Source organism: Rhincodon typus, chromosome 18, assembly GCF_021869965.1.
Source record: "Rhincodon typus isolate 14 chromosome 18, sRhiTyp1.1, whole genome shotgun sequence".
Taxonomy (NCBI): domain Eukaryota; kingdom Metazoa; phylum Chordata; class Chondrichthyes; order Orectolobiformes; family Rhincodontidae; genus Rhincodon; species Rhincodon typus.
This window is the reverse complement of record NC_063349.1, coordinates 32,106,088-32,122,004: the sequence shown is the minus strand read 5'-3', so window position 1 is coordinate 32,122,004 and position 15,917 is coordinate 32,106,088. Positions and strand designations below refer to the sequence as shown.

Here is a 15,917-nt window from a genome sequence, read left to right as displayed (position 1 = left end):
CTACTATCTCTGTGGGAAAGGGTTGCCCCTCAGGTCCCTTTTAAATCTTTCCCCTCTCACCTTAAAGTTATCTCTTTGTACACTGTATGATTCTTATTGTCTTTCTATATATTAAATACTTGCATCTTTCCTAATCCTCATTTGTTCCTATATGTCTTTATTCATACATAGATTTTAGTCTAGTTTTTGTTCTTTTTGTTTAGGAGAATATATTTTTCCTGCACTCTACTGAAAACCATTTAAATGTTTCCCATTGTTTTTCTACATCATTATTTGCTAATATTGTTGCCCTTTTTTTATGATCTGTGCTCAATCTCTCAAATTCAGCTGTTTTAATATATATTTATCTGTTTTTCATCATATTTAGTGGAATGTCTTCTCTAGCGAGATCTTAAACACAGATCATGGTCACTATTACCTGCATGGTCCTCTCCTTTCACATCTTTTATCTATTCTCATTCTTTCCCCATGTCCTGATTCAATAGCCAGTCATCTTTTGTCCGACATTTCCCATACTAGGTTAGAAAGGAGTCCTCTAAAAACTCCATTGTGTTTTTCATTTTACCCACCTCTTCTGACTAATTAATATCAAGGCGCAAAGGAATTAAAATCCCTCAATTATTATTTCATGTTATTTAGTTAATTCCCTAAGTTATCGGCATATTTCTTCCTCCAACTCCCTTCCATTGTCCACAACGTTGTCTCACATGATTTGCCTTTAATAAGCTCACGCTGACTGTTATTTGTTTATTCCACACATTTCTAAGTATTCACTAAACTTGCACTGATTTATGGATTCTAAGAGATTTTTGCACAGTTGACATTAGACTTGGTGCTCTATATTACCTAGTTAATCCTTCTTGAATAAGTGCTGTTATATTACCTACTCTCCCTCACATAATTTGCTTATTCAGAGACTTTTTAAAACTGTGACCAAAGCTTCTGTTAACTCCTTTCTGATTTCTTTCAAGCAGCCTCTGGCTTAGTAACTTATCGTCTAAGTCCCATTGATCCATTTCCCTTTTGCTCATATTATCATGCTAAATTATCCTGTGCAAGCCATTGAGGTTCTGTTTATCAACCTGGCGCCTAGCTCCTGTTGTAAAATCTTAAATACAATTCTATCTTTATCAGTAATTTGTCAGTGAACACAGATGCCATTTGGGCCCCTTATCTTTCTTTAAGTTTTTCTATCCATTCTGTCCTGTCCTTCATCTTCATACCAGTGAGCAAACACATTTTCAACTTACAGTTATTGCTCAATGCCTCAGTGTCCACCTCAGACCCGTCTAACACTACTGTATTTCTGCACCTGAGATCTTCTACCTGGCTTCTTCTACGAGCTATGGAAATGCTGGATAATGGATCCAAATTCCATACGTAATCCATGTTGCTTGCTGTTCAAATGGCCCCTTTCTAATCTAAATAAAATGTGTCACCAATGATGTCTCCAAATTTGATCTAATTTTCTTAAACTATGTGTGGGCAAGTACTTGATAGTGAAAATACTTCTGCTTGGCTTTCTGCCTCCTTTGTCTTTCATAATAGTTGCTTAATCTCATTCTGTTCACAATTTAATTACTGAAGGCGCGTCATCATCTCCATGGATCTTAAAAACTCGCCAGAGGACTCTGTCTGTGAATGAGTAACCTAGCTGAATTTCCTTTATTATAAAGGTACGCATCAACTGATAAACTGAAATATATTGATGTTCAATTTCATTCATAGGCTCAGCTTAATTAAAGGATATTCCCTGATCCACAGAAGGTAGTTAATTTCCAGATGAACTAACTCACTGTGCCACTGAGTGGTAGGATAAATATTCACAAAGATGTCTCCATCTCTCTCTGTATGGAAGAGGTATAGAATTTTTTAAAAATTGTGTTCTTGGAAGATGTACCACATACAAATGACTAAAACTAAAGAGCTATTGGGATTGGTTCAAGACAATGAAAAAGATAAGTTGCAATATTTGGTTCTTACTTTACACATACCAGTTTTGCTGACACAGGGCATAGTCGAGAATTTAATCCACTTCATATGTGAATTTTTTTTACTTCTAATTTGATATGATTGTGTGGAACTGTTTAAATGGGAAAACGAACAGAATGAAGAAGTACTGAAAAGTGGTCACCTAATCTCTGTTTGGCTTCCATAATGTATTTGCTACCAAAGTTAAATCAAACACAGATAATGCTTTCACAAATACAACTCTGAGCACCATTGCTTGTCCCTTCAATTCCTCAAATGACACCCATTCTGACCTCTCTGACGCATTATTTCCAAAAATGCTCAATACATTAACAAGCAGCATCTCATCTTCTGAGATAAAGCCTTCCACTCAATACTGATTTCAATAAATTCAAACCTTAATAATAACATCCTCCGTATTGTTGGATAAAACTGCTGTTGATTTGCTGGTGTTTTGCAGGGAGGAAAGGAATTTGTTGTTGTGTGGGGACTCCCATTGGAATGTTTTATTTACAGGATTGTTCTCACCCTTAGTGTTGCTGCTTTTCTATTCTGCCACATTCCTGGAACCGGTGCTACTCTGACAATCGTTTCTGCTTCCCTTTCTACCTGCATCATAACTCCCAAGTTTTCAGCTATTCACAATTAAATGTTTTTATTTTCTTTGATTTTTTCCATCACATTTTCTACTGCCTCTTACAAATATCTCTTTACCACTTAACTACTCTCCTAATTATTTACTTAAGCACTTTCCAGCTTGTTCTTTTCTATTTGGCAGGAGGGGGCATTTGATGGTTGACAGGGTATAATAAGGAGACCCTGCTGCCTTCCCAGCAACATCCTCTTAAATCTCCAAACTAGCCTCTCGGGGCAGCAAAGTGGATGAGTTTCGCTCAAAAATTACAAACAACTTTGACATTATAAACAAAAGCAGAAAACTCAACAAGTTTAGCAGCATATATGGAGTGAGGGACAGAGTTAACATTTCAGATCTGTGACCTTAAAGTCTTAAGACTATCTGCTACATCTCACTTTGAAGAGATACCGAATCAGATCAAAAGCAGAACACTGAATTATAAGAGAAACAATGTTCCCATGCAATTAACAGTCCTGAACTCTAAAGTGCCTTTTACAAGCCTGTATGTCTGTCCCATTGTCCTGCATTAATAGTATGACAATAAATAGGATATGGATTAGCCCCTCTCATTCACAGCGTTCCACTTACATAAGGAATCAGCCTCCTTCAAAACATTTCCCACACTGGGATGTTTTCTTTACTCCTCAGTATCACGACTGGCTGCTGAACCCAGAGCACTGGACAGCCTTTGCCCTTTACAATAATGAATTGCTAAATTACTAAATACGATGATTCAACCCCTATTTACTTTGTTGATAAATGGTTCCGTTTAGATCTCTTTGAACGTCACCATACGTTAACTCAACATGATTCACAAAGCATCTTTCATTTTTGTTATTCCTTGTACCCATCTGTAGGAAATTGTTTCACATTTTTTCTAAGAACGAATTTTTTCTACACAATCCCATAGTTCCCCAGCCACTCTATCATAAACAAGCAGTCCATTCCCGCTTTCCTACCATTTTGTATTGTTTACAATTTTTCAAAATTGATGCATTCAAGGTATGTGGATGTCTGTGTCTTGGACGGCATTTATTGTTCATCTTTAACTGCCCTTGAGAAGGTCATAGTAAGCCACTTTCTTGCCCCATTTGCAGGTACATCTTGCAGGTACATCCACAGTGCTGTTAGGAAGAGAGTTCCAGGATTTCTGACCCAGCAACACTGAAGGATTGGCAATATAATTCCAAGTCAGCGTGATATTGGCTTGGAGGGGAATTTGCAGCTGGTGCTGTTCTCATACATCTACTTTCTTGGTGGTGGAGGTCACAAGTCTGTTGAACGAGCCTTGATGAGGTACCGCAATGCATCTTGTACATTGTACATGCTTCTGCCACTGCGCCGCAGTATTGGAGGGAATAAATATTAAAGTTGATGGATGTGGTGCCAATTAACCAGTTTGTTTTGTCCCAAATAGTGTTAAGCTTTGAGAGTGTTGTTGGAGCTACACCCGTGCAAGTGGGGAGTATTCCATCACACTCCTCACTTATGCCTTGTAGATGGTGGACAGGCTTTGGGAAGATCGGTGGGGAATTAATCACCACGGAATTCCTAACCTCTGACATGTTGTTGTGGCCATAGTATTTATAATAGCTGGTCCTGTACTATTGCTAGCAGTTTCTTATTATCATAGGGTGTGAATTGAATTGGCTGAAAACTGGCATGTATGATTTGTTGTACTGCAAAAGGAAGCCAAGATCACACATCCTGCATTTTAGACTAATTCAGTCATTATCTCCTCCAGTTTTAACGTCCTAAAAGTCAACAAATGCTTATTAACAATGAGTTCTATCCAAAGTATAGTTTAAATACTTGAAGAACACAGATAACAGCACTCTAGAAGATAAATTAGTAAAGAGGTGGATATCAAAATGGTGAGTTTCAGTACAAGACAATGCACTGTGTGGTACACTTTGCTTTATCAGAATCATAAGATGCTAAGGCATATTATTCAAAATTACATATGTGCGCAAGTGAGCTTCAAGAGTTTCTTAAACACAAAGGAAACATTCAAATGTTTAAGCGTTTAAGGTCTGACGAATGGTTACTACAGACATTTTTTACGGAAAGCAACCTGTCCTAATACCACAGGGGAGGGGAGGTAATGGTCTAGTGGCATTATCGCTGGACTGTTAATCCAGAGACCCAGATAACATTCCAGGGACTTGGGTTCAAACCCTGCCACAGCAGATGGTGGAATTTGAATTCAATAAAATGTCTGGAATTAAGAATCTAATGCTGATCATGAATCAATTGTTGGAAAAATCCACCTGGTTCACTAAATGTCCTTTAGGGAAGAAAACTGCCATCCTTACCTGGTCTGGCGGACATGTGACTCCAGACCCACAGCAATGTGGTTGACTCTGAACTGCCCTCAGGGCAATTAGGGATGGACAATAATTGCTGCCTAGCCAGCAATGTCCACATCCAGTTAATGAATAAAGGAAAAAAAAGGTAACTGCTTTTATAAAGGGCATTCCACACTTCCACAAAGACCAGGTGAATAACTGGCTTTACAACTTCTTCCAAACAAACTCCAGATAACAAATACACATGCAACAGAGTTTGTTCAATAAATAAACATGGGCAAAGATGATGGTGGGATTTAAAAACACAGACAAATATTTTCATTCTGACATGGGATGCTTGCATACCAATATAGCAAGGTAAGCTGAGCTAGTTTACAAGCACAGACAGAGAATGAACTGATGTTTCTGAAACATACAGGATGAGAGAGTAAGAGGGCAATGGAGTTATAGCTGAGGATTTCAGCAGTGCACAAGCGGCGGCCACAGTCTAAGGCAGGTGTGATGGAAATGGAAGAAGATGGTGTTTGTGAGGGAGACCATGAGGATGGAAATTTATCTTAAAGTTGAATAGGACACCAAAGCACTGAAAACCTGATTCAATGTGAAACTGTCTGGGGTGCGGAATCAAACCCACAGTGGGGTGACAGAGTTTATGGCAGAAGTACAAAAGATGAGATCTAGTCTCTCCAACGTTTATCCAGTGAAAATTGGATATTTGATAAACAGCCTGACATGACAAGCTAATGTTGACTATCACATAAGTTGCATTTATAAATGTAACCTACATTTTAGGTTACAAAGGGACATTGATAGGATGCGGAGCTGTGCTCAAAAGTGGCAGGTGGAGTTTAACCCTGAAAAGTGTGAGGTGATTCCTTTTGGAAGGACAAACTTGAAAGCAGAATACAGGGTTAACAGAAAGATCCTTGGTAGTGTGGAGGAGCAGAGGGATCTTGGGGTTCATGTTCACAGTTCCCTCAAAGCTGCCACCCAGGTGATAGAGTTGTTAAGAAGGTGTATGGTGTGTTAGCTTTCATTCATAGAGGGATCGAGTTCAAGAACCGTGAAGTTATGCTCCAGCTCTACAAAAGCCTGGTTCGGCCACATCTGGAGTATTGCGTCCAGTTCTAGTCACCTCATTACAGGAAAGATGTGGAGGCATTGGAAAAGGTGCAGAGGAGATTTACCAGGATGTTGCCTGGAATGGAGGGAAGGTCTTACGAGGAAAGGTTGAGAGAGCTAGGGCTTTTCTCTTTAGAACGACGAAGGATGAGAGGTGACTTGATAGAGGTGCACAAAATGATCAGAGGTATAGATAGAGTGGACAGCCAGAGACTTTTTCCTAGGGTGGAGGTAGCTATTACGAGGGGGCATAGTTTTAAAGTGAGTGGAGGTAGATACAGGGGAGACGTCAGAGGTAGGTTCGTTACTCAGAGAGTGGTAGGGGCGTGGAATGCATTGCCGGAAAGGATAGTGGAGTCGGCCTCATTAAGGGCATTTAAGCGGCTATTAGATAGGCATATGGATGATAGTATAAGGTCGAGGTGGAGGTTAGATAGACCTTAGGGTTAGGGTTAAAGTTTGGCACAACATCATGGGCCGAAGGGCCTGTAGTGAGCTGTACTGTTCTATGTTCTATGTTCTCTGTTCTATAAAGACGGAGTGAGGACATCTTTGTGGTGAATCACCCATGACAGTGTCCAGTTCTGGTCACCCTATTACAGCAAGGATATTATTAAGCTGAAGAGGGTTCAGAAGAGATTTGCCAGTATGTTACTAGTATGGAAGGTTTGAGTTATAAAGAAAGGCTGGATAGGCTGGGGCTTTTTTCACTGGAGCATAGGAGGTTGCGGTGTGACTTCATAGAGGTTTGTAAAATCATGAGAGGTATCGAAAGGTTTAATGGTAGGTGTCTTTCCCCTAGGATGGGGATTTCAAGACAGGGGCGCATATTTTTAAGGTGAGGGGAGAGAGATTTAAAAAAAAGATGGGGTCAATTTTTTTTTCATAGACAGTGGTTCACGTATGGAATGAGGAAGGAATGGGTAGATGCAGGCACAATTACAATGTTTAAAAGACACTCAGCTAAGTACATGGATAGAAAAGGTTTGAAGGGATTTGGGCCAGGAGCAGGTAGGTGAGACTAGTTTAGTTTGGGATTATGTTTGACATGGATTGGTTGGGCCAAAGGGTCTCTTTCCGTGCTGTATGATTCTATGACTGACATCCAGTTTTTTTTAAATGGACCCAGAATAAAGAGATGGCGAGCACTTTCATTTGCATGCTCCAGGACTTTTGGAACTGTTTCAATTACCTGTCTGCAGGTAGGTCCAAGCCATCGCCCCTACAGCAGAGATAGGGCAAGGGGGCAGGTCCTCATTCTACTCTGTTGGGATCGAATTCTATTGGCCTCAATTGGATCCAATCTGCCATCCAGTCAACAGGCTTCCAAAGGAGTCTGAGTTTTACGTACATGCTGTATTCTGAAGCTACAGATAGTGATGGTAAAGGTTCCAACAATCTTTCTACCACATGACTGACCAGGAATCACCCCCACTTTTGTCACCTGTCACTGGCACATGTTGGAAGGATTTACTAAACACATTTGCCTGTATTATGAATGCACCTTCTTTGGTCATCAAGCCTTGGAGTGGAACATGAACTCAAATCTTCTGGCTCTGAGGCAGGGATGCTACTACTGTGCCACAAGACTGCTTTTGGAACTATGAAAATCTAAACAGAGTTAATTCGTCGACGTTGCATCAGATTTCAACAATTGGCTCAAAGATTTAAAGGAATATACAATTCTCAGAAATATGCCTTATTCCATACATTCCAGTTTAAAGTATTCAGTGATACGAAGTTTATTTAACTTCACAGATAAGGCACATCAGTGTCCCTACCTCTGAGCCAGGAGAGTCGGGTTCAAATCCTGCCTGCTCCAGAGGTACGTGATAACATCCCTGAACATGTTAATTAGAAAATATCTACAAGACTCCACACCTACAGGCTCTTGCCATAAGTAAGTGCTATCCTCATTCTACACAAGCATGAAACTGGCCTCATAATTTAACCTTCTCAGCCTTAGCATCATTCTGGCAAATACCTAAAGACCAATATACCTTCCTTGCAGTTCAATGGTCAAAACTGAATACATAGCTGTACTGTAGTTGCGACATGACTGAAGACTTGTAAAATTAAAGCATCACTTCCTCACTTTTGTACACCAACTCCTATGAGATAAAGAGCAGCATTTATTAGATGTTTCCAATTCTTTTTGTAGCTTTTCGTGATTTGTGGACATGTACACCTAAATTCCTTTGCTTCTGCCACAGCTTATGTTCAGTCCCTCCACATAAAGAAAAATTGCATCTCTTTCAAACCAAAGTAGAACTTCACAGTTCTCCACATAAATTGTATCTGCTTCAGTTTTATCCACTCACCAAACCTGTCTACATTCTTTTATAATGTTCTGCTCCCATCCATATAACTGAAGTATGCCTCTTAGCATTTATGGTGAAAACCTGAATACCCAGTACATATAACCTGGTGAGAACCACTTGCCACAGTGTGACAGACATAGAATTAACCTGTTATCCCAATTCTTTCCATCTAATTTACGATGGGATATTCTTTCAAGATCAAGCCTTACATGTTGCCTTTCCTGGTTGACAAGCACAAGTTTCTCCAGTCTTTCCTCATAACTCCTGTCAATAGACTTTAGCCCCATGGTTGTACCTTGTTTTGCCTCCAGTGATCGAGTGTCTATCTCTATGAGCAGAGTTGGACACAATGCTCAAAATTGGTCTGACCAGAACTGGATGCACTGCTGGGACGGACTTGATCAGATCTGGAGCCAGTGCTCTGGGAGAGTCTAAACAAAACTGGCTGCAGTGTGTGAGGACAGTCTGACCAGATCTAGACATAATATTTTGCTTATTTTCAGTCCTGAGATGTGAGCATTGGAAAGGGTTAGGAATCAAACTTCAAGCACACTGGATAAAGGGATGAAAATGAGAAGTAGAACAGTAAATTCTGACTGAAGGTGTTGTATCTGAATGCACACAGTGTACAAAATAAGGTATATGAGCTTGCGGCACAGATCAAAATTGGCAGGTATGATGTGGTGGGCATCACAGAGACGTGGCTGCAAGGGGATCAGGACTGGGAGCTAGATATCCAAGGGTATGTATCCTATCAAAAAGACAGGTCAGGGGCAGAGGGGGTGGGATTGCCTTACTAGTAAGAAATGAAATTAAATCAATTACAAGAAACAATGTAGGGTCAGATGATGTAGAATCTGTGTGGGTGGTGTTGAGGAACAGCATAGGTTTAAAAAACCACAATGCGAGTTACATACAGGCCTCTAAACAGTAGTCAGGTTGTGGGACACAAGATAAACCAGGAGATAGAAAAAGCATGTAAGAAAGGCAAGGTTACAGTGATCCTGGAAGATTTCAATATGCAGGTGGACTGGGAAAATCAGGTTGGTAGTGGATTGCAAGAAAAGGAATTTGTGGAATATCTACGAGATAGCTTTTTGGAGCAGCTGGTGGTGAAGCCCATTAGGGAACAAGCAATTCTGGATTTAGTGATGTGCAATGAGGCAGACTCGATAAGGGAGCTTAGATGAAGGAAACCTTAGGAGGCAGTGACATAATAGAATACTTAGAAGTGCATGGTAAAATAGGGAAAAGTCATCATGGTTTCATCAAGGGGAGATCATGCCTGACAAATCTGAGAGAAGTCTTTGATGAGCAGGTTAGACAAAGGAAAGCTAATGGATGTTATCTACTTGGACTTCCAGAATGAACTTTGACAAGGTGCCGCACAGGAGGCTGCTGAGTAAGATAAGGGCTCATGGTGTTAGAGGCAAGGCACTAGCATGGATAGAAGCTTGGCTATCTGGCAGAAAGCGGAGAGTGGGGATAAAAGGGTCCTTCTCAGGATCGCAGCCAGTGACAAGTGGTGTTCCATAAGGGTCAGTGTTGGGACCACAACCTTTCATTTTAAACATTAATGATCTAGATGAAGGAACTAAGGGCATTCTGGCCAAGTTTGCAGATGATACAAAGATAGGTGGAGGGACAGGTAGTATTATGGTGGTGGGGAGGCTGCAGAAGGATTTAGATAGGTTAGGAGAGTGGGTAAAAAAGTGGCAGATGGAATTCAACGTGGGAAAGCGTGAGGTCGTACACCTTGGTAGGAATAACAGAGGCATAGACTATTTTCTAAATAGGGAGAAAATCCAGAAATTTGAAGTGCAAAGGGACTTGGGAGCCCTAGTCCAGGATTCTTTCAAGGTAAACTTGCAGGTTGAGTCAGTAGTTAGGAAGGCAAATACAATGTTGGCATTTATTTCAAGAGGACTAGAATATAAAAGCAGACATGTACTGCTGAGGCTTTATAGGGCTCTGGTCAGACCACATTTAGAGTATTATGAACAATTTTGGGCCTCATACCTCAGGAAGGATGTACTGGCCCTGGAGCAGGTCCAGAGGAGGTTCACAGGAGTGAAAGGCTTATCATATGGGAAACGTTTGAGGAATCTAGGTCTATACATGATGGAATTTAGGAAGAGGGGGGATCTAATTGAAACTTACAGAATACTAAACAGTCTGGACAGAGTGGATGTTGGGAAGATGTTTCATTAGCAGGAAAGACTGGGAACCGAGGGCACAGCCTTAGGGTAAAGGGAAGACCCTTCAGAACAGAGATGAGGAGAAACTTCTTCAGCTAGAGAGTTATGAATCGATGGAATTCACTGCCACAGAAGGTTGTGGAGGCCACGTCATTGACTATATTGAAGACAAGATAAATAGGTTCTTGATTATCAAGGGGATCAAGGGTTACGGGGAGAAAGCGGGAGAATGGAGTTGAGAAACTTATCAACCAAGATTGAATGGCGGGGCAGACTCGATGGACCAAATGGCCTAACTTCTGCTCCTATGTCTTATGGTCATTACCAGCAAAGTCACCAGTTATTGCCCAAACTTGCAGAAGGAGACGGTGGGCTACCTTCTTAATGTGCTGCAGTTTTTCTGGTGTAAGTACACTCACACTGTTAGGAAGCGAGTTCCAGACTTTTGACACAGCAAAAGTGAAAGAACGGCAATAAAGTTCTAGTTTAGAATGGTGAGTGAATTCTAAGGGCTCTAGATACAGAGAATAGGAAAACACTATTCCCCTTGGTTCAGAGGTCCATGACTAAGGGTCACAGATTTCGGGTAAGAGGTTGAAGGTTTACAGATGATTCAAGAAGAATTTCTTTTCACTGAGAGCTTGCTGGGGATCTGGAACTCACTGCTGATAAGGTCGGCCTCTACCACTCCTTTGTAACATTTAAAAAGTAATTAAGCTGCTGCAATCAACCAAAAGCTGGAAACTGAGATTTGGCTGGATGGATACACCGTGGTTGGCATGGGCTCAGTGGACAAAATGGCCTTCCTCTATGATGTAACTGACAATGATTATATGATTCAACTTACTGAAAGGATCATGATGCAACATAATACATTAAAGTAATCTGGAATCATATTTGAGAAATACATATACAAAACAATTTTCACCCCTCATTTTAATTACAGAAACATGGATTTATATTAGCTTTGACAAAAGTACCATTCAATTGTTGAGCATTGTTTTTATTTAAATGATTTGATCAGAAAGTATTAAGTGTAAGTATCCATTGACAAAGCAATTTTAAATGGAATTGTAACAATTGTAGTATTCTTCATCTTTTAATGTTGTATATACGAAAGGAATTTGTCTGTCTCACTCTTTGTTAGATATCACACCATAACATACCAACTGAGATCTAAAAGCTCACATTTATCAAAAATTGGAGGCTTTCCCCTTCATCGTTTCTCAAAGCAAAGCCTAAGTAATACAAAGCAGTGCTGTAAGATCATAACATGCTTTTTATGAAAGGACAGTCAATGGTAAGACAATCATTACAACTCTTGTAAACAAAAATATCTTGAATCTTCAGTAAGATTATCAACACAACACAATAACGTGACATTTTTGATTGAAATAACGTAGACATTCATACAATTTAAATACTTTAGTTTTTGAAAACATTTGGTTAATGGTACTTTTATTTTAAAGTTTAGATAATTTGTCCTACAATTTATTTGTGTCACACTCCAGTTGCTGTATTTCGAACTGTCAACTTTTACATTAAAGAAACATTTATTCTTATTGTTTTCTGACCCAAACCCAGATATTTACAAGCAACTGCCAACTCATATCTCCATCACTCAAAATTAATCTCGAATTGACTACAACATTTATAGTATTGTAATTAGGTTCTGGAGCTTAAAAAAGGATAGGTTAGTTTGATACTGCTCCAATTTAGCAGCAATAATTCAGAGATGTGCCTTTTGCACAGAAATCAATCCCAGAACACTCCACAGAGAAGAAACAGTTGCTGTAGAAAACCAATTGCGTAAAAACAGACATCTGAGTGCTCAGTTGAAAAGGTATATTTTACAGCTGAAGACAGAAGTAACATGGCAAAAATGATTGGAATAAGAACTCTAGAAGGTAGAGCAGAGTTGTAGATAACGCTAAGAACGGAGGAACAGGTGCTCAGAATGTGGCAAACAGAGGTGCTCGGGAAGTTTATAAGAGATTGGAAGAGGTTACAGACATGAGAGAGATGAGTCATGAAGGGATCTGCAAATGTGGACAAGGATTTTGAATTTAGTGATTCTATTTGACGTCATGGAACCCATGGAAGTGCATAAGGATGAGATGATGAGTGAGCTGTCATTACTATTGGGATGATACACAGGCAGCAGTTTCAACTGAACTGGGCTTTGTGTTTGGCAAAACCTGGCAGGGGTGTGCAGCATAATTCATTGCCTGTTACTACATAATGCCTCTGTTCAAACAGTGCATAATATGGCTTTCCACGTAGAACTTGCAGGAAATCCAATTACATTTTGTGTGGCAACATATCTGTAGAACATAAGGTACACTAACGCTTTCTTGTAAATGTGGGATTCAGGCCCAGCTAAAAATTTCACTCACACTCACTCAATAACTGTTTCACTCACCTCTTCCTTTCTGCTGCACTACAACATTTCTGCTGGCATTTTGTTCGGATTTTCCATAATTCTAATGTTGTGAAGTCTCTGTGACCCACAGCACCAGTTTATCATGTTCACACATAAACATTAACTCAACAATGGTCAGTGTTATTCAAATATACATGAACTCAAGCCTGAGGCAGTAAATATGATTTAACCATGAAAAAAAAACAAATGAAAACAAAAAAAAACTTAATCAGAGACGAAGCAGCAATAAAAATGGCTGACAAAAATAGAAAGAGGAAAGAATGAAATAAAAATCGTGCTAGGAAGAGAGGAAATTAATAAATAAATTTGATTATGAGGAAAGAGGAGACATGTAAAAATGTGCTGGGTACAGAAAAAGTCAGCAAGGGAACAAAGGCACAAAGTGAGAAAGTGGTAAAGGAAAGAAGAAAAAATTATTAGTGGGGACCAGAGATTCCAGTGAACAAGGTTAAAAAATCAAGACAGTCTGTGGATGGTTAAAAATCTATTCACAGCAGCCCCTTATAAATTAACCCTGAAACATAGTATCCAGTTCCCACATAACTGACAAAGGAGAAATTGCAAAGCAAATTATTTCAGGTCAGCCTGGACTGAAATAAAAGCCTTCGGAGCAGAGATCTGAGAGTCAATATCTGCCTTGTTTTTTCCAGGTCCTGTGAAAGAGAAAGGGGAGGCGGATTTAGCCCCTTTCCATTGTTTCTGGAGAGGGAAACAGAGGGAGAGAGTATGGGATCATTCTCGTTGCAGGCTTTAGGACCCAGTGAAGAGTTGCATTCTGCGCACTGTATCAATCTTCACCACGATTTTGTTTTTGTGAAAGCCGAGAGTTTCAGTGAAATTGTGTGTTGTTTCCAAACGGGGTGATTTAGCGAATTGCATCACCGGGTATAGCTTAGTAAGTGGGCGCGATTTTCTCGCTTCTGTTTTACACCCAATACTCCCAAAAAAGGACAAAAAAAACTAATTAAACTTCTCTTTCCCCCAGCGGAGTAGCAGAGCCTTCCCTTTCCTTTACCTGTACTCAGATTGTCGTTGATTTTCAGAGGAACCCGCAGGATGTAAACCAGGAAAAGCATCAGAAAAAACCACAGCGTCCACAAGTACGTCCAGGACCAGACGATACAGGATTTGAGCTGCTCTAAGAGACTGCTGCCCACTTCAGCCATTTCCAGCTGCTACTGTCAGCTCAAACTCAACTCCAGACCACAGTGTATTCTGGGATCAATCCTGCCTCATGACTCAAATCATGCAACAGCAACACTGTCATCACAGCATGTAGACTGTGAGAGCTGGAGTGCAGCTAGAACAGTGTAACAACCCACAAGCAGCTGTAAGATACAAAGAGTGCGAGTGACCAGGAAGAAGTGTAACTGCGCCTATAGGCAGCAATAAGGTGCAGAGAGAGATCAGAAAGGGAGTGCAACTGCACCTATAGCCAAAGGTGCAGGGAAACAGTGCAACTGTACGCATTGTCTGTTATAGAATCTAGGGAATTCTGGAAGATCAAAAACCATGTAATCCATTACGTTTGATGAAATGTGTTTGTACGCAGTGTACTGGCTGGCTTATTAGTCATGTCACTTGCTTCTGTAAGTGGATTCAAATAGTTGTAGAAGTAGACCATTTTGGCTGCTCAAGCCCGTTCCATCAGTCAATAAAATCAAGGCTGCTCTGTGTTTCAAATTACACATTGCCATCTACCTCTGATAACTTCTGAGCTCCTTGCCTAACATTAATCTATCCACTTCTTTCTTAAAAATATTTAATAACTCTGCCTTCTGAGGAGTTCCAAAGTCATACAATCCTTAGAGAGAACCTTGTCCTAATTTTAAAGCATTACCCTCTAGTTCTAGATTGTTCCACAGGTAGAAACATCCTTTCCACATCCACCTTGTCAAAATCATTCAGGATCTTATACTCTTCAATCAAGTCATCCCTTGCTCTTCTAAACTCCAATGACAGCAAGCCCAGACTATCCAATCTATCCTCATACAGAACCATTCACTTTAGTTATCAATTTAGAAAACCTCTTCTGAACCATCTCCAAAGCTTTTACATCCTTCATAAATAAAGAGACCAAAACTACACACAATATTCAAGATGTGCCATGAGGGTATGGTGAAGCTGGTAGGTGTCCAATGTTATCCTCCATGGATGGGGCTGTGAGCTGTCGCTGGATCCTGAGCGTGCCCTGAGATATTGGTGACTGCTATCCTAGATGGAGGCCTAGAGGTGCAAGCAACAAGATGCAGTTGCCAGGTACATGCTGTGACTCTCACACTGAGAATTATCACTGTCTAGTTTCTATACAGCACCTGGAAAAGTAAGAAACTGAATATCAATGAGGCAAAATTAGATAACAATACATGCAAACAAATGTCTCGCCATTGAATAGCAAGATTCTGATCCCAAGTTCAACACTTGGTTGCAGAATTAGGCTATATTTTCTCAATATTAAGAAGGGTGGCTCAGTGGTCAGTGCTGCTGCCTCACAGTGATTGGGACCTGGGTTCAATTCCAGCCTTAGGCAACTGTCTGTGTGGAATTTACATATTCTTCCTGTGTTTGTGTGGGTTTCCTCTGGGTGCTTCAGTTTCCTCCTACAGACCAAAGATGTGCAGGTTAGGGTGAGTTGGCCGTGCTAAATTGCACATGGTATCCAGGGATGTGCAGGCTAAGTGGATTAGCCATGAGAAATGAAGGGTTACAGGAATAGTGTTGGGGACTAGGTCTGGGTGGGTGCTCTTCAGAGTGTTGGTGTGGACTTGATGGGCCAAATGGCCTGCTTCTACTCTCTAGGGGTTCTACAAAGCTTGTTTCTTCTGATCTTGCAATATTTTTCTGTCTGACTTCTTAACACCCACATCTTCTGGTAAGATTCTGCTCATTGAATTGAAAGTCAAGCATCTTACATAG

At 40.3% G+C, this 15,917-nt stretch overlaps 1 protein-coding gene across 1 annotated transcript in view; it reads right to left on the bottom strand.

Moving 5' to 3' along the window:
* LOC109921643 (suppressor of tumorigenicity 7 protein homolog) overlaps window positions 1–14,718 on the bottom strand; it is a 167,845-nt gene extending 153,127 nt beyond the window's left edge. The window contains exon 1 of the mRNA XM_048607903.1: window positions 14,017–14,718. Within this exon, the coding sequence (XP_048463860.1) occupies window positions 14,017–14,167 (151 nt within the window). The 5' untranslated portion in view covers window positions 14,168–14,718. The remainder of the gene's footprint in view (window positions 1–14,016) is intronic.
* Between the last annotated feature and the right edge of the window lie 1,199 nt (window positions 14,719–15,917).